The 20,968-nt window shown below is 44.4% G+C and overlaps 1 protein-coding gene and 2 non-coding genes across 3 annotated transcripts in view; 2 read left to right on the top strand and 1 right to left on the bottom strand.

The window, feature by feature from the left end:
- Window positions 1-14,094, top strand: part of SHMT1 (serine hydroxymethyltransferase 1) — a 28,599-nt gene extending 14,505 nt beyond the window's left edge. Inside the window, exons 6-13 of the mRNA XM_040356418.1 lie at window positions 608-768; window positions 5,359-5,440; window positions 8,443-8,655; window positions 9,565-9,681; window positions 9,767-9,889; window positions 12,181-12,297; window positions 12,378-12,488; window positions 13,756-14,094. Coding sequence (XP_040212352.1) covers window positions 608-768; window positions 5,359-5,440; window positions 8,443-8,655; window positions 9,565-9,681; window positions 9,767-9,889; window positions 12,181-12,297; window positions 12,378-12,488; window positions 13,756-13,928 — 1,097 coding nt within the window. The 3' untranslated portion in view covers window positions 13,929-14,094. The remainder of the gene's footprint in view (window positions 1-607; window positions 769-5,358; window positions 5,441-8,442; window positions 8,656-9,564; window positions 9,682-9,766; window positions 9,890-12,180; window positions 12,298-12,377; window positions 12,489-13,755) is intronic.
- A 6,183-nt stretch (window positions 14,095-20,277) lies between these two features.
- On the top strand, window positions 20,278-20,388 carry LOC120944559. The gene has a single exon (XR_005750421.1). It is a non-coding gene; the product is annotated as a U5 spliceosomal RNA (small nuclear RNA).
- Window positions 20,389-20,601: 213 nt separating this feature from the next.
- On the bottom strand, window positions 20,602-20,717 carry LOC120944553. The gene has a single exon (XR_005750416.1). It is a non-coding gene; the product is annotated as a U5 spliceosomal RNA (small nuclear RNA).
- Window positions 20,718-20,968: the final 251 nt, after the last annotated feature.

Raw genomic sequence — 20,968 nt, 5'->3', positions numbered from 1 at the left:
TTATAGCGTCTACAAATTAGGGGATAGTTTTATGGCATTTTTATAAAAAATGTTTTACTAGTAATGGCGGCGATCAGCAATTTTTATCGGTACTGCGACCTTATGGCGGACACTTTTGACAAATTTTTGGGACCATTGACATTTTTATAGCGATCAGTGCTATAAAAATGCATTGATTACTGTAAAAATTTCGCTGGCAGGGAAGGGGTTAACACTAGGGGGGAGGAAGGGGTTGATTATGTTCCCTAGGTGTGTTTTAACTGAAGGGGGGTGTGGGACTGACTAGGGGAAAATTACAGATCGCTGTTCATACATTGTATGAACATACGATCAGTTATTTCTCCCCCTGACAAGTTTACACACACAGCTCCCGGTTCTCGATCTGTAACGAGCGATCGCGGGTGCCCGGCGGTGATCACGACCGCCGGGCACGCGTGTCGGCACCAGGGGCGCGCACGTGCCCCTATTGGCTGCAATGCGAAATTATGTATAGCTACGTGATCTCGCGCAGCCGAGCCGACCTGCCGCTGTATAACTGCGGCGGCTGGTCGGCTAGTGGTTAAAGTGCTACACTAATGTTTCTTTGATCTGTCGTTTTTTGTTCTAGGCTCTCCTGGCAACTTTGCTGTCTACACTGCCTTAGTGGAGCCTCATGGGAGGATCATGGGATTGGACCTTCCCGATGGCGGTCATCTCACGCATGGCTTTATGACCGACAAGAAGAAAATCTCTGCAACATCCATCTTTTTTGAGTCTATGCCATACAAGGTGAGTGGCTGGTGCTGTACCCCATGGAAAATAGTCACTGATTTATAACACAGATGTTTCAATGGAGAGTTGGGTGCTTGTGGCCCAGCGGGCAGTCAGAATTGAGCATCATGTGCCATGGAGGATTATGGGAAGTATTTATGAAAGAAAGAGAGATGCGCCCATCTAAGTGCAGTAAGCGTGAAATTTAATAATGAATGACATAAAACGAACGCCAAGTGACTACTCACAAGCATCACAAATAGGAAGGGCATGTAGATAATGGTGGCCGACCCAATGTCACTGGGGTGGTCAGCAGTTCATGGGTCTCAATCCGCTAACACAGGAGCGTGGGAGAGTCAGGACGCCCACTAACACACAGCTCCTTTCTCTATCTGCAATGTAGAGAGCGTCCTGACTCTCCTGTAGTCCAAGAGAGGGGGCGAGCACGACACTTCACACCAGGGAGAAAGCCTTGCATTACTGTGTGGAGTTACAGACAGAAGAACAGGAAGTGAGGATTTCTCAGAAGAAATGAGGACATTTAAAAGCAAAATGGAAGGATGAGGTAAGTGAAGGAGGACTGCACTAAGGTAAAGGAAGCTATTTAGGGAAATAAAATTACCTTTACAACCCCTTTAAGACAAACCATTTACCACCGACAGGGGCGCTTACAATGGTCAACTTTTATTTAGGTAAAATCTTTATCCCGTCTTGTACCATGTGTTCTTAGATTGTCAATAAACACAGATTGAACCAAAAAAAATGTTGGTGCAACTGCTTAAAAAGTGTTAGGCAAAGGCTGGCTTCAATTTGTTTAGTGTATCTAAATCTGCTAATACATCTAACTCTCCCCCCCCCCCCCCCCCACATATTAACAATTCTGTTGTCCAAACATGCCCCCTGTGTTCCAGAGTGGGGGCGCTCTAATACAGGGGGTGTGTAACTGGCTGGATCACCAGGGGGGAAAAAAGCCTAAAAAATAAAACAAATGCAGCCACCACATCTAATGATTGGCAAGCTGCAACATTTTGGGTTTAATAGTTCTTCCCTTCGCCAACATTTACCGTATTTATCGGGGTATTGCGCGCTCCGGCGTATAGCGTGCACCCCTAAAGTGGACCCGCATTCCTGTGGAAAAAATATTTTTTGTACTTACAGTTTTGGTGTCTTGCGCGGCGGCCTCGTCGGGTCCGGCGTCCGTCAGCGGCTTCGGGTGTCCTCTTCGTCGGGTCCTGCGGCGTCCTCCCCGCTAGTTTCCCGCTTTCCCGCGCCAAGTTTGAATACTGCGTCGGCATATACCGAGCGCAGTACACTCGTGTATAGTCGGGTAGGCTCGGCTACTCTCGCGCTCACGTCCTGTACGTCCAGGACGTGAGCGCGAGAGGAGCCGAGACTGCCCGACTATACACGAGTGTACTGCGCTCGGTATATGCCGGCGCAGTATTCAAACTCGGCGCGGGACAGCGGGTAATCGGCGTATATCGCGCACCCACGATTTTGCCCTGACAGGGCAAAAAAGTGCGCGGTATACGCCGATTAAATACGGTATATTCATTTATATTCTAATATGGACAGTGCGCAGGCAAGGTGATTGGCTTCCTGGGAAGCAGAGATGGGGGGGGGAATGGTATCTCTCGAATTTGGAAGCACCAGGTTTTTTAAAGGGACTCCCAAGGTGGATGACGGGGGACACTGGCTATGGACATTACAATGTGGTCCAATGTTCAGGCATGATCAGAAAGCCCTTGGGCACCTGTAGCTGGGAAGGCGTGTTGCAGAGATCGTGATCATCAAAGGGGGGAAATACTAGTGATTGGACGAGGTTTATCAGTCTGGTCGCAGTTTTTTTCCTGAGCCCAGCAGGAAAGGGCCGGATTGAGACGCTGTCCTCCCGTTTGCAGACGTGTTTTTTTTTTGGGGGGTTTTTTCCTGCACCGTGGGAGGAAGCGCTGTTGTCACCCACTTAGTGTCAGACCTCATTTGCAAAAAACAAGACTGATTGGCATTGGTTCTCCCCAGCCATCCCCCACAGAGCTTCTGTATCTTCTTTGGTTCCTGGTTGTGATGCATTGTTCATCGATCATCATTACTTCATTCTTTGTGTGCGGCGCTGTGTTAACAAGATTGTTCTTCATAATAATTGGCTGTTGTTACAGTTAGCTGTTAAACACTACTGTTTTTTTTTTTTTTTTTTTCAAAAGCAATTATTTTCCCTTACTATTGACATCGGTGTCAGTGAGGTTTACAGAGACGTTAATTGGATAAAGACTAAATGCTTTGTGGGGTTTATAACTGTAGTCACGATATGGGGAGTGCAAAAAAATAAAAAAACTTTTTTTATTTCTGTTAACAAAGACGTTTAACCACTTCAGTACCAGGCACTTTCACCCTGCCTTGGCCAGATTTCAGCTTTCAGTGCTGTTACACTTTGACAATTGCGTGGTCATGTAAAACTACCCAAATCCATTTTTTATTTTTTTATGAGACAGAGCTTTCTTTTGGTGGTATTTAATCATCAGGTTTTTTTTTATTCTTTGAGAAAAAACACTTTTTTCTTTGTTTAGAATATTTTGCAATAAGTCATTTTTCTCCTTTACCTCCTCCTCTCCTCTGGTGGGCGCTGGTGAGGCTCCTCTGGTGGGCGTTGGTGAGGCTCCTCTGGTGGGCGTTGGTGAGGCTCCTCTGGTGGGCGCTGGTGAGGCTCCTCTGGTGGGCGCTGGTGAGGCTCCTCTGGTGGGCGCTGGTGAGGCTCCTCTGGTGGACGCTGGTGAGGCTCCTCTGGTGGGCGCTGGTGAGGCTCCTCTGGTGGGCGCTGGTGAGGCTCCTCTGGTGGGCGTTGGTGAGGCTCCTCTGGTGGGCGTTGGTGAGGCTCCTCTGGTGGGCGTTGGTGAGGCTCCTCTGGTGGGCGTTGGTGAGGCTCCTCTGGTGGGCGCTGGTGAGGCTCCTCTGGTGGGCGCTGGTGAGGCTCCTCTGGTGGGCGCTGGTGAGGCTCCTCTGGTGGGGGCTGGTGAGGCTCCTCTGATGGGGGCTGGTGAGGCTCCTCTGGTGAGGCTCCTCTGGTGGGGGCTGGTGAGGCTCCTCTGGTGGGCGCTGATGGGCGACACTGAAACTGATGGGTGCTGACAGGTAGGGCTGATGGGCGACACTGAAACTGATGGGTGCTGACAGGTAGGGCTGATGGGGCTGCACTGATGATCGGTAAATTGCCGGTTACCATCTCTCAGCGCGAGGAAAGAAATGCGAATAACCAGAAGGTTTGTTTACATATGATCAGCTGTGATTGGACACAGCTAATCACATGGTAAAGGGCCGCTGTGATTGGCTCTTTATTGTGATCTGTGATCAACTGTGTCTGAAGGACACAGAGAGCGCCGGATGCCGGGGGGGGGGGGGGGGTGCTATTTCTGGGAGGACATCCATGAGCACCCTCCGAGGACGAGAGAGCCGTGCTGTAGCCATCTTTCGGCTATAGTGCAGGTCTGAGTTCGTAAATAAATCGGACCAATCACAATGTACCAAAACAAAAAGGGTGGATAGTGTGATACCGTTTTTGTATAAAACAAAATTCTTTATCACAAGCCCCATTCCGGGGTACTCGCATGGAACCGGTGCTTCAGTGCACCACTCTATAAATGGCAAAAACTCTGGAATCGTGTGAGATCTCCTCCCTTCAGCCAGACCAGCTGTCTCCAGCACCGTCTGGTCCCCATCCCCAACGCGTGTCGATACAGGGATGTGACTTATCTTCCTCGGGGGGCTCAATCGTTGGGAGCACCTTCTTAAATTGACAGGACTTATCTGTGTACTACATGAGCACATGATGTAGCCAGCTTGTGGGAGACAGAATTATTGTTGGTTGGTAGGGGACCAAATACTTATTTTACTCACTGAACTGCAACTCGGTTTAAAATAACATTTGTATCGTGTTTTTTTATTTTTTATCGATTTTTTTTTTTTTGGTTGATATTCTGTCTCTATCATTTAAAATACACCTATGATAACAGATTTATAGACCCTTCATTTATTTGTAAGGGATCAAATGTTTTCCCCACTGTATGTGGTAAGTTCCAACACTACCCTGAAGTGTCAGAATTTTGTCCATTGAATGGTCAGCATTCAGGGAGGAATCAAAGATTCTGCTTGCAATCACAGCCACCCCCCCCCCCCCCCTTTCCTGTTTTAGGTCCTGGATTCACTGGGAAGTCGGGACACAGATGACAATAGAAACCTAAATAATTTTCTGACATTTTCGCACACTGTTCGGAATGAACAAAGTTTTAGCCATTGTAGTCTTAAGCCTCATACACACGATCGTATTTTCTGTGGACAAAGCGTAGGCCTTTTGTCCGAAGGGCGTTGGCCAGGAACAAACGGCAAAGAATTGTCGCCCAACAAACGCGAAACTGAGTTTTTTCAGCTCTTTAGTGCCACCCTTTGGGCAACATCTGCTAATGTTGTGTTATGGTTTAGCATTGCTTCTGAGCATGCGTGTTTTGGATTCATTTCTATACACTGTTTGTTTTAATAAGCAGGTAGATATCAACAGCAGCACCGTAGACCATGTAGTGGCAGCTCTTATATCTTGTTAATCTATTCTATTTATATCAGGTAAATCCAGACACCGGCTACATCGATTATGACAGGCTGGCGGAAAATGCACGCCTATTTCATCCAAAACTAATCATAGCAGGTAAGTTGTTAGTTTAAATGGAACCTGACATCTATTCTTAACTGTGAAAGGTCAACTCCAACCAAAACTATTAGCTGATGAAGGTTAAAAACCTTTGCCAGCTTTATAAGTGTTACTAAACCCACAACGATGAAATCAGTCTGAATATGAATTAAAGCATGCTTGTTATACTCGCTATGGAACCTAAGGGGTTCATTCTCTACATTGTGCAAAAAGGCTGTTGGATCCTGCCTTCTCTGATCCTCCCCTTCTTCCACTGTTCCCAATCTATCTGCTAGAACAGAGCCTTGAGGCCAAGCTGCACAATGCTCAGTTTGGTGTGTATTGCTAGAGAGGTGTGTTTTGTTTTCTTTTTTTTTCTTTGAAGAGTGCTTGTGATCAGGACAGGGCTAAGCAGCACTGTCCAGACAGAGGGTCAGGGGTCCTGCAGCCTCATAGGACAACCAGGGGAGAATGAAAACTTCTCCTGCAAACTTTAACCAGACACTGATATGTCACAAGACTCCCATGTACATTTGATGGGTAAAAAAAAAAGATATTTAGCAGTTTTATATTTACTAAAATAATTGCATTTCCATATTCTGTGTACTGTGGGGGACCAGATATAGTGAATGCAGAGTCCTGGGTTTAGTAACTCTTTAATTGCTGTCTTTGTTGAAGAAATTTCACCTTTGCTTCCTGTTTTGTCCAATGGAAGTGCCTAAAGGGTAAATTTGCCTTAGAGGGTTTAACCCTTCCCCATTTTACAAAAAAATATTTTTTTATTCCAGTATCTCTTGTAGGGTGGGCTTCCCCCTCACTTAGTAATCTATTTATAAAAATGTACGCTATGCACATGTCCCAGATAACCCCTGTAATCTGTCTTGGGCTCCATGCACACTATCGTATTTTATAAACTCAAAAAACACTAGAAAGAAACACTGGATGGAAAATGCTTTATAATGGCATTTTTGTGCCGGCTTGTAGTAGATTTTAGGAGCAGTAGCATTTTATTGGCGCGTTTACAGTACATGAAGAAAAGGGGGGGGAAGAGCTGTTAGGAGCATTTTAGAAACATTAAAGGGGTTGTAAAGGTTTGTTTTTTTATTTTCTGAATGGGTTCCTTTAAGCTAGTGCATTGTTGGTTCACCTACTTTTTTCCTTCGATTTCCCTTCTAAATGTTATTTTTCTTTGTCTGAATTTCTCACTTCCTGTTCCTCCTCAGTAAGCTTGCCACCATCATCCGAGCCCTTCTGGCTGGGGGGGGGGGGGGTTAGTCAGCGTGCTCGCCCTCTCCCTTGGGACTACATCCCTGCAGGGAGACGCTGTGAATACAGCGTCTCCCCGCAGGGATGTAGTCCCAAGGGAGGGGCGAGCACGCTGACTAACCCCCCCCCAGCCAGAACATAGCGTCTCCCCGCAGGTATGTAGTCCCAAGGGAGGGGGGGCGAGCAGGCTGACTAACCCCCAGCCAGAATGGCTCGGATGATGGGGGCAAGCTTACTGAGGAGGAACAGGAAGTGAGAAATTCAGACAAAGAAAAAAAAACATTTAGAAGGGAAATGGAAGGAAAAGGTAAATGAACCAACAATGCACTAGCTTAAAGGAACCTATTTAGAAAATAAAAAACGTTTACAACCCCTTTTAAGGAGCGTTTAGCATTTTTTTTTTTTCTGCTGGAAAATCGCTCCCAAAAAGTCTACAACATATTTTTTTTTTCTGCTCCTAAACACTAGGTTATAAGCCTGGCCTAAGGCTGCATTCACACCTAGGCATTTTGTCGCCTGAAGCGCAACGCTCAAAGACGCTAGAGTGGAAAAATAACATTATTCTCTATGGAGATGGTTCACATCTTCACGCCCAATGCCTGTAGCTCAAACAAGTTCCGGACCCTTTTTTGTCGCGCGTATCGGGCGGTTTGGGTGTATTTGAGCGTTTTAATTTCCCATAGAAAGTAATGGAAACGCTCGATTCAAGCGACTTGCGCGACAACGAGCGTTTGCTACGGGCGTTTTGTCGCTTTAATCAATAGAACTTTTCACCCAGGCAGAAGATTAAAAAATCTACCAACACAGCAACAAGTGATGAAAAGATGATAATTTTTCCTATTGGCTAAAATAAAAAACGTCGAAGTACAAAAACGTCGGAACAACGCTGTATGCAAACGCGCAAATAAGCATGAATACGCGCGACAAAACGCCGAAAAAAACGACCAACGCTCAGGTGTGAATGCAGCCTTAGAGCGGTAGAAGCATCTAATTACCTCTGTTCATGAGAAAAACCTCTACTGTGTACCTCCTGATTCTTCTTTTTTTTTTTAACATGATTAAGGGCTTGACTTCTCTGACTTTTTTCCCTCAATGCCCCCCATATTTTACTGGGACCAGGAGCTACATTATCAGGTTTCATCTGCAGTGTCATCTGTAGGTGAGGAGTGGCATTGCAGCTTACATGAGCCCTTTATATTTAAAGGGGTTGTAAAGGTTCGTCTTTTATTTTCTAAATTGGTTCCTTTAAGCTAGTGCATTGTTGGTTCACTTACCCTTTCCTTCGATTTCCCTTCTAATTTTTTATTTTTTTTCTTTGTTTGAATTTCTCACTTCCTGTTTCTCCTCAGTAAGCTTTCCACCGTCATCCGAGTGGTGGAAAGTCATTTAGAACAGCTTACTGAACAGGAAGTGAGAAATTCAGACAAAGAAAAAAAAACATTTTGAAGGGAAATCGATAGAAAAGGTAAGTGAACCAACAATGCACAAGCTTAAAGGAACCTATTTAGAAAATAAAAAACTAACCTTTACAACCCCTTTAAAGAGATGGATTCTTGTTTTTAATCCCGTGTGATCTATATACAGAGAGGGGTCACATACTAAAACCCACCCAACACAGAATTAATCGGTTCTATGTGCAATTCAATTTTAAACTGCTCTGTGTAATTCCTTTTTTAGCGCTTATTTTTATGTAATCGCTTTGTTTCACTATCAATGACCTTGTGGTTCTTCTCGCTTTTGCGCTCTCTCTCCAGGTGTCAGCTGCTACTCCCGTAATTTGGACTATGCACGGATGCGGACCATAGCCAATGAAAATAACGCAGTCCTTATGGCTGACATGGCTCATATTAGTGGGTTGGTGGCGGCCGGCGTTGTCCCATCTCCTTTTGAACACTGTGATGTGGTGACCACCACAACGCATAAAACGCTACGTGGCTGCCGAGCCGGCATGATCTTTTATCGGAAAGGTGAGTTGGAGGACAATGTGCTTGTTTTGCCACAGGGGCATTTCACTTCAACTGTTTTTTTTCGAGTAGAGCTAAGCCTAGTCCCTTAAATCTCAATAAAGCTTTAAAGTGTTATTGAAATCTTCCGTGTTTTTAAATCTTAAAATATTCCCTGGTGATCCTGCCATTAATGTCCTTTTTTTTTCAGGCACTTCCTTATATAGAGTGACAGTTGTGCTCCTGTGCTCTGGCACACATTGCTCAAGCATGGCCTTCTGATATTTATCCAATGCTGGAGGGTGTGCATCCCTGCTTTATATAGCACAATATTTTTATATTCTTTTCTTGTGGAAGCACAGAAGGGAGAGAAGCCTGTGACCTGTCATAGTCTTCTCTGCTGGGTTACACAGAGAGAACTCTGGGACACTGAGGGCTGCATTTTATGAATGGGCTGTAACATGCAGACAGTGGGGGGTTGTTTACTAAAGGCAAATCCACTTTGCACTACAAGTGCACTTGAAATTGCACCTAAAGTGCACTTGGAAGTGCAGTCGCTGTAGATCCGAGGGGGGCATGCAAGGAAAATAAAAATAACAGCATTTTAGCTTGCACATGATTTGGATAATAAAATCAGCAGAGTTTCCCCCTCATTTCAGATCTACAGCGACTGCACATCCAAGTGTACTTTCAGTGCAATTTCAAGTGCACTTTGCACTTGTAGTTTTGCACTTGTAGTGCAAAGTGGATTTGTCTTTCGTAAATAACCCCCAGTGATTTCCACGCTTTAACATATATCTTGCATTCTAGTCAGGCTTGTGAGTATCTAACCAGATGGCTTTAGCAGAAAGATAATCTAATTTGAGTGTTGGTGTTTAGTGTCTGTTTATCTAGCTTGCTATACACACATATAATATCTCTTTTATGTTACAGGAGTGCGCAGTGTGGATCCAAAGACTGGAAGAGAGGTTCTTTATAACTATGAGAGTCTGATAAACCAGGCGGTGTTCCCAGGTCTGCAGGGGGGACCACATAATCATGCTATAGCAGGTAAAGCAGGGCCGGGTGCTGAAGTTTATTATGCTATGAGCAGGTTAGAACTAGACTTACTCCATGTTGTGCTACTTCCTTACAGGTGTTGCTGTAACACTGAAGCAAGCTATGAGCCCAGAGTTCAAAATGTACCAGGCACAAGTCATCTCTAACTGCCAGGCGCTGTCTGCTACGATGGAGGAACTGGGCTACCACGTTGTCACTGGTAAGGCATATGGCTGAAGTCTGTTGTCTTATCAGAATATAGCTGTGGTCTGTTATCTTCTCAGGATAAGGCTGCAGTGTGTTGTCTTCTCAGGATAGAGATCACCGATCCCTCCATAAAGAGTACCTGTTGCTGCCTATTACTATCACAAGGGATGTTTACATTCCTTGTGACAGCAGTAAAAGTGTAAAAATAAAATGTAATTTACAGAATATCGGCACATCATATCTGCTATCAGCCTGAGAGGTGGCAGAAATATCAGTATCGTATCTGCACCAAAAAAAAAAAAACAGCCATTATATCCCAGCATTCTGCCCATGTCTGAAATTCAGTGAATGAAATGGGCAGGCCAGGGACAGAAAGGTTGGGGAGTAAAAGGGCTGGATAACGCTAGAAATTCTCCAGCCAGGAAATGAGGTGGGCTCTATCTGACTTGCTGCAGCTTCTAATGCACATTGTGAGAAGCTTGCAGTGTGCAGTGAAATCAGAGTAAGCAATACAGTACAGGAGAGGAGTCTGCACAGCTGCAAGACCGAAGGTAAGACTGAAATTTAGCTTTTACAGCTATACTCTTCCTAAAGGAGACGTTCACTTTTTTTGCAGGTAATTTTTTTTTTTTTTGAGACCTGTAAAGCATTGCACCCACAATCGGATCGTGGGTGTAATGTCATGGCCCTGCACACTGCCTGTGTGGCTGTGTGCACATACCTCCTGATGCAGGCAGTGGTACTCTGACTGCAAGCTCAAAGAACTACTAAGAGTGATCAGCAGCGCCCTGATAGTTCATTGTGAACTACAAGGTGTTGGTACTTGTAATTTTCCCATTTACAGGACGCAGGAGGAGCTGCAAACAGCCGGGGTATTTTTTTTATTTTTTTTTATTGTGACAGCAAGCGGGGGGTGGGGGAGAAGATCCCCACTTGCTGTCAAAACAAGTGATTGAGGGGAGCGTGGAGGCCAATGCATTTGTAACATGTTGCGTGTTCTACCCTGAATATGGGTGTAACATGTTACAAAAGGAGTATTTCTCCTTTTAAATGGGCCACTTTGTGTCAAACATTGGATTTATGGTTATCTTGTTCTTTACTTGTCTGTAAAGCCCACCTGCATTACGCTTCTAAAGAACTACAACTCCACCGCTCTCCCATCGGATGTGGGGGGGGGGGAGTCTCCTAATTACGGATTCCTCCCGGCCATTTGGTGATGGGAGTCACATGCTCACCTCTATTTCCTATATATAGGTTAAACAGTCCAGTTTGCACACTAGCCATGATTAAGCACTAGCTTAGTGCGAAACGCATCGGCTGTTCCCCTGTTCCTTTGCTGTGACCTTGTGAAGTGATGCATTTGCTGTTCGTTTGAATAAAAAGACAACCTTTTTGGTTATTGGAGTGCGGCTATCCATTTCCTCTCTTCGTATCTCATACAACTCCACCGCTGCTTGAAGTGGAGTTCCGACCTAAAAAAAAAAAAATATTGAAAGTCAGCAGCTACAAATACTGCAGCTGCTGACTTTTAATATATGGACACTTACCTGTCCAGGGCGCCCGCAATGTCGACAGCCGAAGCCGATCTATCCGTCGGCTCTCGGGTGCTGCCGCCGACATCTTTGGTAAGGGAATCACTTCCTGGTTCCCTACTGCGCATACGCGAGTTGTGCTGCGCATCCTCACTGTTCCCGGCTGTCTTCTGTGTGTCTCCCAGAAGACAGCGTGGGACAGAGTAGGCACCGGACGTGTCGTAGGTCACCGCAGTGATCTATGCCCAGAAGTGGGAGCAAATACCACACAGGTATCTGCTCCCTCCTCCCTCTGAAAGTTGCCAAATGTGACGCTGGAGGGGGGGGGACCGGATTCCAAAAAGCGGAAGTTTCATTTTTTGGGTGGAACTTGGCTTTAAGTTCTTTTCCTATACAACATATTTGAATTACATTCGCTAAAGAATCATTTTTTGGTTGATGACATGAGTTAAGCTGGGTACACACATGCAATTTTTTTTCATTCAACTAGTGTCTGCAGGATCCAAGGTGCAATGCCTTACTGGCGGCAGAGTAAAAAAAAATAATGCACGTTTTTTTTACCTGCGCATTTACAATTTTTTTTGTAGAAGGTGGACATCGCCTTTAATGCATTAGGGTAAAACAAAACTTCTGTCTTTAGAACCGCTCTACAGAGCGAGGTGATGAATACGATTTGCTACCTGTATGTTAGTGAAATTGGTGGTCAGTACTGGGAATGGGATAGATGGATGGTGGATATGTTCTCTCATTAGTCTTTCCTATCACTTTACAGGTGGTTCTGATAATCATCTTATTCTGGTCGACCTGCGCAATAAGAACACGGATGGAGGGAGAGCAGAAAAGGTCCTTGAAGCTTGTGCAATAGCGTGCAACAAGAACACCTGTCCTGGTAGGTGTGTGCTGTCTGCCGTCTATCAAAGCATCTTTATTAGACCTCAATAAAACTTTTCTGATGCTCTTCTGTTACAGGTGACAAGAGCGCCCTTCGCCCCAGTGGTTTGCGCCTTGGGACCCCCGCCCTGACCTCTCGGGGGTTTAGGGAAGGAGACTTCAAGAAAGTCGCACAGTTTATTCATCAGGGTGAGCTGTAGGCCTTGCAGAAATTATCACATTCCAATAAGAATGGCCTTTTTATAGGGCAGAATTCATATGCTGTAAATTGTGGAAGTGTGGTAAGCAAAATCTCTATCAAAAGTACTAGTTTAAAAGTCAGTTTCCTTAGCCAATCAGCTTGTACTCTGTTTGCAATAAAGCAAACGTTTTTTTATTTAAACCCTGAAAGGCAATATAATGTGCTAGTATGCATCACATGCTAGCACATTATTTGAAAGTTACCTTTAAACGAAGCCCTCCATTGGCGCACTGTCACTTACATCCTCGCCCCATCTTCCTTCCGGGTTTGTGGACTCCGGCTGTATGATGACGTCACTCCCGTGCATGCGTAAGAGAGAGCCACCATGTACGGCATAGGACTCTGGGTATGCCGTTCCTTCAGAGTGCATGCACCGGTGATGTCATCGGCTGCACGTACAGTAAATGGCTCCTAAACTGTGCACATTTAGGAGGTATTTACAGTACCTATAGGTAAGCTTTATTATAGGCTTAAAGTGGTTATAAACCCACTTTTCAAAATAAAATAAAAATTATGAGCTAGTATGCATAGCTCATTATGTAATACTCGCCTCAGATCGAAGCCCCCGCAGCTGTCCTCATGCACTGCTCCACCGGCCGACATCGCTCTCTCATTTTACTTCTGGGTATCGCAGCTCCGGCGATGTGATTGGCCGGAGCCGCGATGACGTCACTCCCACGCATGCGTGAAGGAGCCGCCAGTCACGACATGACCACCTGTAAAAACGTCACGATCGCAGCTTCTAAAGTGCGCCTGCGCCATTGTCTACATCGGCGCCCTTCATTATTGTAAATATATCCTAAACCGTGGAGGTTTAGGAGATATTTCAAGCACCTACAGGTAATCCTTAATCTAGGCTTACCTGGTAGGTAAAAGTGGTTGTACAGGGTGTACAACCACTTTAACTATAGGTAAAAATCATGCATAGGAGTGACAGGCAGATCAGTGCTCTGTATTGTGACTGCCATCTAGAGTATAGATGTAATTATTACATGAAAATCTGCATTATTTGAATAACCTATAATCCGCATTTGCATAGTCAGAAAAAACCTACCTCGAAAATGGCTTATTGTTTCCTGTTTAAAGTAAACTTTTCTCTTTTGAGAAATATATGTTCTTATCGTCGTGTTTGTTCTGTGTTAGTGATACAAAGTATTGAATCCAGAGGGTCCTAAACTTTTAGAATCTATTGCCATCTTTGATCTTATGTCCTAGGCATCTTGATCACACTGGAGATCCAGAATGACATGAGCCCCAAAGCAACCCTTAAAGAGTTCAAAGACCAACTGGACGGAGATGGTAAACATCGGGAGAAGATCAATGCTCTGAAGGAGGAGGTGGAGCAGTTTGCAAGCTCTTTCCCTATCCCTGGCCTGCCTGACCTGTGAATACCCAGGACATCCTTCCTGTAATGTCTTAGCACTGCTGAAATTTAAAATGTTGAAAGATAAGTCTGTAATATACTGTAGATTGTTTTCTTTGTACGGTTAATTAAACTCGCTGCTGAGCTGGCTGTGAAACTGACATACACTGGTTGTAGCTGCAATAACTGCACTAAATGTGTTGTCTGTCGTTGTTGTTATAATAGATGTGGGAAACCAGTGGGGTTTACGTCCTTATTTCAATGGTTGTACCGTTCCATACACCCAAGTGAAGGATCATCTTCACCTGAACGGGATGCAGAGATGTCTGTCTAGGAAAACTTCAGATGAGTGGTGCATGGGTCTGGTTGGATCTCCAAGCGCATTCTGGAGCATACATCCATGCATGACCGATTCATGGATCACATTGCATTCTCTATATCCTATAAAACATGGATTGAGAAATCTTAGTTTTTATTTCCTTTAGCCTGCAGGCTGAACAAAAATAACTTGGTGTAAGGCCAGCATTTGTTTATCACACCCACAAGATAAAGATCTCACAAGGGGGTGCATTTACATGCATTGCCTTAAGGCAGTCCTATATAGCACCTGCACTTTTTCATTGCAGTGCACTGCAACGCACTGATGATTTATGCATGTGTTTGTATTGGGGTATCATTGAAAATGAATGGTGACACATAGTACTGTAAATTTAGCAAAAACACACAATACTTTATTGAATATACAACATGTGAATACACCCTGAGCACCTTTACAGGCTGCCTTTCCCAATCTCTGTCCTCTTCCTTTCTGCTGCTCCCCTGAAATGTCCCCTTGTTAAAAATAAATGAGCAGACAAGCTTTTTATTGTAGCAAAGACATGCAATGTGTCTTCTGCAATAAAATAATCCTACCTACCAGCTCAGTGTTGCTTAAATAAAAAATATGTATTTGTAATTTTAACCACTTGCCTTCTGGGCACTTTTACGCCCTTCCTGCCCAGGCCAATTTTCAACTTTCAGCACTGTCACAATTCGATAATTGCGGGGTCATGCCACACTGTACCCGTAAAGACATTTTTATCATTGTTTTTTCACACAAATGGTGCTTTCTTTTGGTGGTATTTATTCACCACTGGGTTTTTTTTCTTTAGTTTTTTGGCTAAACAAACTAAAAAATACCAAAAATTTTGAAAAAGAAACGCGTTTGTTATAAAAATGTTAGGGCTGTTACTGATCTAAATTGTTCTGTTCGATTAATCTTTTTTTTTTTTTTATCGATTAATCGACTAATTTCGATTAATTATAACGCACATACGGATCCAACTACTTTTAGCTGATCTCCTTGCAGGCTGATTCCCAGTGCAGCTGCCAACCACTGGAAAATGGATAGCAGGATACAAAAAACACACAAAGGCAGCGCTCGATGGGAATAGCATTAAAACTTTTATAGTCTTCAAGTAGGTAACCAAATAAATATTGCACTGGAGATAAAATCGATGCAGCTACATAAACTGTAAAAATGGTGCGAGTAATACCAAACGGTAGCAAAAGCAGTCATAAAAACATGTAACCAAGTATGATACTGGTATAAAAATGTGTACAACGATACCACTGCTGAATCCAGATGAGGAGAGGTTAACATCAGTCCGTCGGCATGTAGATGTCCCGTGAAGGGAACGTTCACAACTCCCAGTGGATGGTTGTAGAATCCCAGGTTGATAGAGGGAAGTGTAACCGTTCTTGCGTGTGGCCGATGGTAAGGTCCCGCTGGCATGCAGATATGAAGGCACAGCAAAGGAGCCCTTCAGATGGACACGGCAAGCCCCGCTGGTGTCCGTGACGTTGCTGGATCTCAGACGGAACTCCCTGAAGGTCCAGAAGCCAGCGGAGAGGTGAGTACCAATCAAAAGAATTTTAATCGATCAAAAAAAATTAAAGATTAATCGATTAATTAAAAGTTAATTTGCACAGCCCTAAAAATTTGGCAAACATAATTTTCTCCTTCATTGATGTGCGCTGATGAGGCTGCACTGATTGACAGCACTGGTGGGTACTGTTGGGACTGCACTGATTATCAGCGCCGATGTCACTTTAACAATAGCTGGTTGTCGGCTCTCTTCTTTGAAAAAAAAAAAAAAGATAACCAGCTTGCGTTTACATTTGTGATCAGCTGTCATTGGACACAGCTGATGACGTGGGTAGCCATATTTCTGCTATAGTGCGTGCAGGAAGTGGTTAACATACAGACAGGAATAGGGTGGCATTGGTACATGTTGATGTAGCTTCAAATGTTAGCTACTTTTAGATAGCCACAATGAATGAGTAGGGGGTTCAGCATGGGTAGCGGGTGAGGAAAGATATTCTTAAAAAAGAGAGGTGGGAACATACAGTGTAGTACTCCTATGATACGCTTTATTGAAAAATGTACACAAATAAACTATTGGTAAACATGTTGAGGTGGGGGGAGTAAAAAGTAAAGGAATGTGGTTGCATATGTGTGCACACCCTCTTATAACTGGGGATGTAGCTGTATTCAGAATTAAGTGATCACATTCAAACTCATGTCAAATAGGAGTCAGTACACACCTGCCATCATTTAAAGTGCCTCTGATTAACCGCAAATACAGTTCAGCTGTTCTAGTAGGTCTAGCCTGACATTTTATTAGTCGCAATCCCACAGCAAAAGCATTAGATATACCATGGCACATAGTGAAGACTGTATTCATAAAGTGGAGAAAATATGGCACAAAAGTGACATCACCAAGAACTGGACGTCCCTCTAAAATTGATGAAAATATAGGAAGAAAAATGGTCAGGGAGGCTGCCAAGAGACCTACAGCAACATTAAAGGAGCTGCAGGAATATCTGGCAAGTACTGTCTGTGTGGTATGCGTGACAATAATCTCCCGTATTCATATGTCTGGGCTATGAGGTAGAGTGGCAAGACGGAAGCTCTTTCATACGAAGAAAAACATCCAAGCCCGGCTAAATTCTGCAAAAACACATCTGAAGTCTCCCAAAGCAAAGTGTGACAATGTGTTATGATCAGATGAAAGGCAATATTTAAGTTTATTTTGCAAAGCAAATATACAAAAATCAAATACTTTCAACAGGGTACATTCTGCTTGGTACTGCGACGCAGCGCATAAATACACTACATAACAATACAGTTCCAAGCATACAGTTAAATTACATTAATCCATCCTGCGGTATGATGCCTGATGTGTTGTGCAGAGTTATGAAACCCCGAAACATCACATCATGCATGACGCCACATTACCCTGAAAACTACTTAAAAAAAACGTGTTAAGAAATGTCAATGTCAGTATAAACAGGTGGGGGAGGGGGGAAGGGGAAATCTTCAGACGTCCTCTTCCTCAAAGTCCATCAAGGTATAGTCTCTCAGCAGACTAAAGATCAGTCTGCGACAGTCCTCGATGGACATACTCAGCCGCTGGTGGACGAGGCGCTTTCTGGCGTACCATAAAGCGTCCTTAAAGCAACACGGCACCCGCCAGGCACTGTCAATGTCCTCCTGTGAATGGGTTCCACAGAAGATCCCGTTTAACACACCAAAGTGTGTAATAGCAGTCTGTGGTACAAAGTCTTTAAGAAATATACAAGAACAAGTCTCCTGCGCTCTGATATTTTAGAAGGAAATGCTATGCAGTGGTGCAGTTCGATTAAAAGTAATCATCTAGAGTCTTGCAGCCCTCCTCAGAATCGTTGGTATTCATAAAACTATAAAAGAGAAGAAAAAGAGCGGAGGGCGCACCGACCTCGTGTGATACTGATAAAAAATATTTATTTAAATGATAAAATCAATGGTTATACTCACACATTAGGAGTTAAAAACAGGCTTTAAAAATAAATACAGCAGGTATCCAGCGTCGTCAGTGGAACATGAGTGATCATTTGGACCAATCAGTAGAAGTAAAAGCTGACGCGTTTCGGGGGCGTACCCCTTTCCTCAGAGCTGACGTGGTCTGCAGTGCTCCCTTGCCGTGGTGATTGTGGGACTAAATATACATACACACTCATAAATGCACATAGCCACACGCCCACAAGTGGGCAGGTAAACCTAAGATGATAGGTCCTAATGTGTGAGTATAACCATTGATTTTATCATTTAAATAAATATTTTTTATCAGTATCACACGAGGTCGGTGCGCCCTCCGCTCTTTTTCTTCTCTTTTACAAAGTCTTTAAGTTCAGGTTCCAAGGCCCTCAACAGGCCCCGTGCAAAGGGGCACTCCCGGAAAACATGATAAGATGTTTCCTCCTGGATGATACAAAATGGGCAGTGCCTGTATCTGCACAGGTTTCTGGCATGCAAGAATGTCCTGAGTGGCAATCCCCCTTGGATTGCCATCCATGCCAGATCTTTGTGCCTGTTGGTGAGTCTCTTTGAAGAAACATTCCTCCAGACCACTTTGCAAGTGGCTGAAGGGAGGCCTGGAATAGTCTCAAAGATGTCCGATGCTCTAATCAACTTGTAGATAGTTTTTGGCTTCCACAAGTCGGGCTTAACTCCATGCAGCCCCAGCTCCTTGATGAACTTGAAAGTATCCAAGTAATACCATGGAGTGTCCCAGTTGTAGGGGACTAAACTGTCCCATCCAAGAGACTTCCAAAGAGGCAGGAGGAAAAAACGGGACATGTTACCGCCAGAGTCCACAGTTCTGTCAACCAAAGTCCTGCGGATGCAGTTACAGGCAAAGAACACCCTCAGTAATGTGGCGATGTCAGGCACGCCCTTACCGCCCTTGAGAGGTTCCTTGAACATAACAGTCCGCTTTACTCTGTCCATTTTGGAGCCCCAGATGAAGTGAAACACCGCCCTGGTGATGGCCTTGCAGGTGTTGTCCCGGGGGGGCCAGGCCTGGGCGAGGTACTGCAACACAGGGAGAATCTCGCTGCGGAGTACCAGTGTTTTCCCTTCGATGGTAAGTACTCTGTTGCTCCAAAGTCCAAACTTCTGTCTCATCTTAGCCAGTCTTTCCTCCCAGGACTTCAGGGCTGCGCCCTCCGCTCCAAACCAGACTCCAAGAATTTTGATGAAATCCGCTTTGAGGCTGAACGGTATGGGTGCAGAAGAAGGCAGGAACCACTTTCCGAAGATCATGACTTCCGACTTCCCGCAGTTGACCTTTGCCCCCGAAGCTTGGCCGAAGTCCTCGCACGTCTGGACGAGTGTGTCGATGGAGCGCTGGTCGGCACAGAACACCGTCACGTCATCCATGTAGAGCGAGCACTTGACCTCCCGTCTTTCCGGTCCTGGTGCGGTAATCCCTCTGATCTCTGGGTTCCGTCTGATGCTTTGGGCGAATAGCTCTATACAGCAAACAAAAAGCAGAGGTGAGAGAGGGCAGCCTTGTCTGACCCCCAGTGGGCGGTAACTCCATGTCCCGTTTTTTCCTCCTTCCTCTTTGGAAGTCTCTTGGATGGGACAAATGGGACAGTTCCATCCCCTACAACTGGGATGCTCCATGGTATTACTTGGACACTTTCAAGTTCATCAAGGAGCTGGGACTGCATAGAGTTAAGCCCGACTTGTGGAAGCAAAAAACTATCTACAAGTTGATCAGAGCATCGGACATCTTGGAGTCAATTCCAGGCCTCCCTTCAGCCACTTGCAAAGTGGTTTGGAGGAATGTTTCTTCAAAGAGACTCATCAACAGGCACAAAGATCAGGCATGGATGGCAATCCAAGGGGGATTGCTACTCAGGACATTCTTGCATGCCAGACACCTGGGCAGATACACGCACTGCCCCTTTTGCATCATCCAGGAGGAAACATCTTATCATGTTTTCTGGGAGTGCCCCTTTGCACAGGGCCTGTTGACGGCCTTGGAACCTGAACTTAAAGACTTTGTACCACAGACTGCTATTACACACTTTGGTGTGTTAAACGGACTCTTCTGTGGAACTCATTCACAGGAGGACATTGACAGTGCCTGGCGGGTGCTGTGTTGCTTTAAAGACGCTTTATGGTACGCCAGGAACCGCCGCGTACACCACCGGCAGAGGATGTCCATTGAGGACTGTCGCAGACTGACCCTCAGTCTGCTGAGAGACTATACCTTGTTGGACTTTAAGGAGGAAGAGGACGTCTGAAGATTTCCCCTTCCCCCTGACATTGACATTTCTTGACACGCTTTTTTGAACTACTGTTTTCAGGGTAATGCGGCGTCATGCACGATGTGATGTTTCGGGGTTAAACAACTCTGCGCAACACATCAGGCATCATACCGCAGAATGGGTTGAATGAATGTAATTTAATTGAATGCTTGCAACTGTATTGATATGTAGTGTATTTATGCGCTGCGTCGCAGTACAGAGAATGTACCCTGTCAAAAGTATTTGATTTTTGTATATTTGCTTTGCAAAATAAACTTAAATATTGCCTTTTACTAAAGATTTCCGTGGAGAGGAACAACTATGAGTTTTCGACAATTTTTTGAGGCCTGGTCACTGACCAGGCTAATTATACTGGTGAAAAATAGAAAAGGAATAATTTAATAGAAAGAAGGAAACATGAATGTAGATTGGTCTACAATGTTATAAAAAAGTATATCTAAATAGCGATAATAAATTTTAAATTCTGTAAAACGATTTTTGTGCTCATTTTAATGGTTTCCTCACCATTTCCTTCTTTCTCTAAATGTAATCCTTTTCTATTTTTCACCAGTATAATTAGCCTGGTCAGTGACCAGGACTCAAAAAATTGTCGAAAACTCATAATTGTTCCTCTCCACGGAAATCTTTAGTAAAAGGCGAAAGATTTTTGCGTTCTGAAGAGAAACCAGAGTATACCTGATAAAGGGGGTGAGAGAACTCCCCACCGAGAGACCTGTCCTGGTCACCTGATGGAGAGCCCACCCCCTCATTATATTTTATATCATTTATAATCTTCCATATCACTTCCATCATATACACCAAGCTAGAGAATATGAAGAGAGACAAGAATATCAACTATCATGTTCATCAGACCCATAAATCTCTATAGAAGATGAGAGATCTGTATGCAAATCACCAGGAACACAGAGAGAGGGATCATGGGAA

This window comes from Rana temporaria, chromosome 6 (genome assembly GCF_905171775.1).
Source record: "Rana temporaria chromosome 6, aRanTem1.1, whole genome shotgun sequence".
NCBI classification, from domain to species: domain Eukaryota; kingdom Metazoa; phylum Chordata; class Amphibia; order Anura; family Ranidae; genus Rana; species Rana temporaria.
The sequence above is the reverse complement of the archived record's forward strand: the minus strand, read 5'-3'. Positions and strand labels throughout refer to the sequence as shown.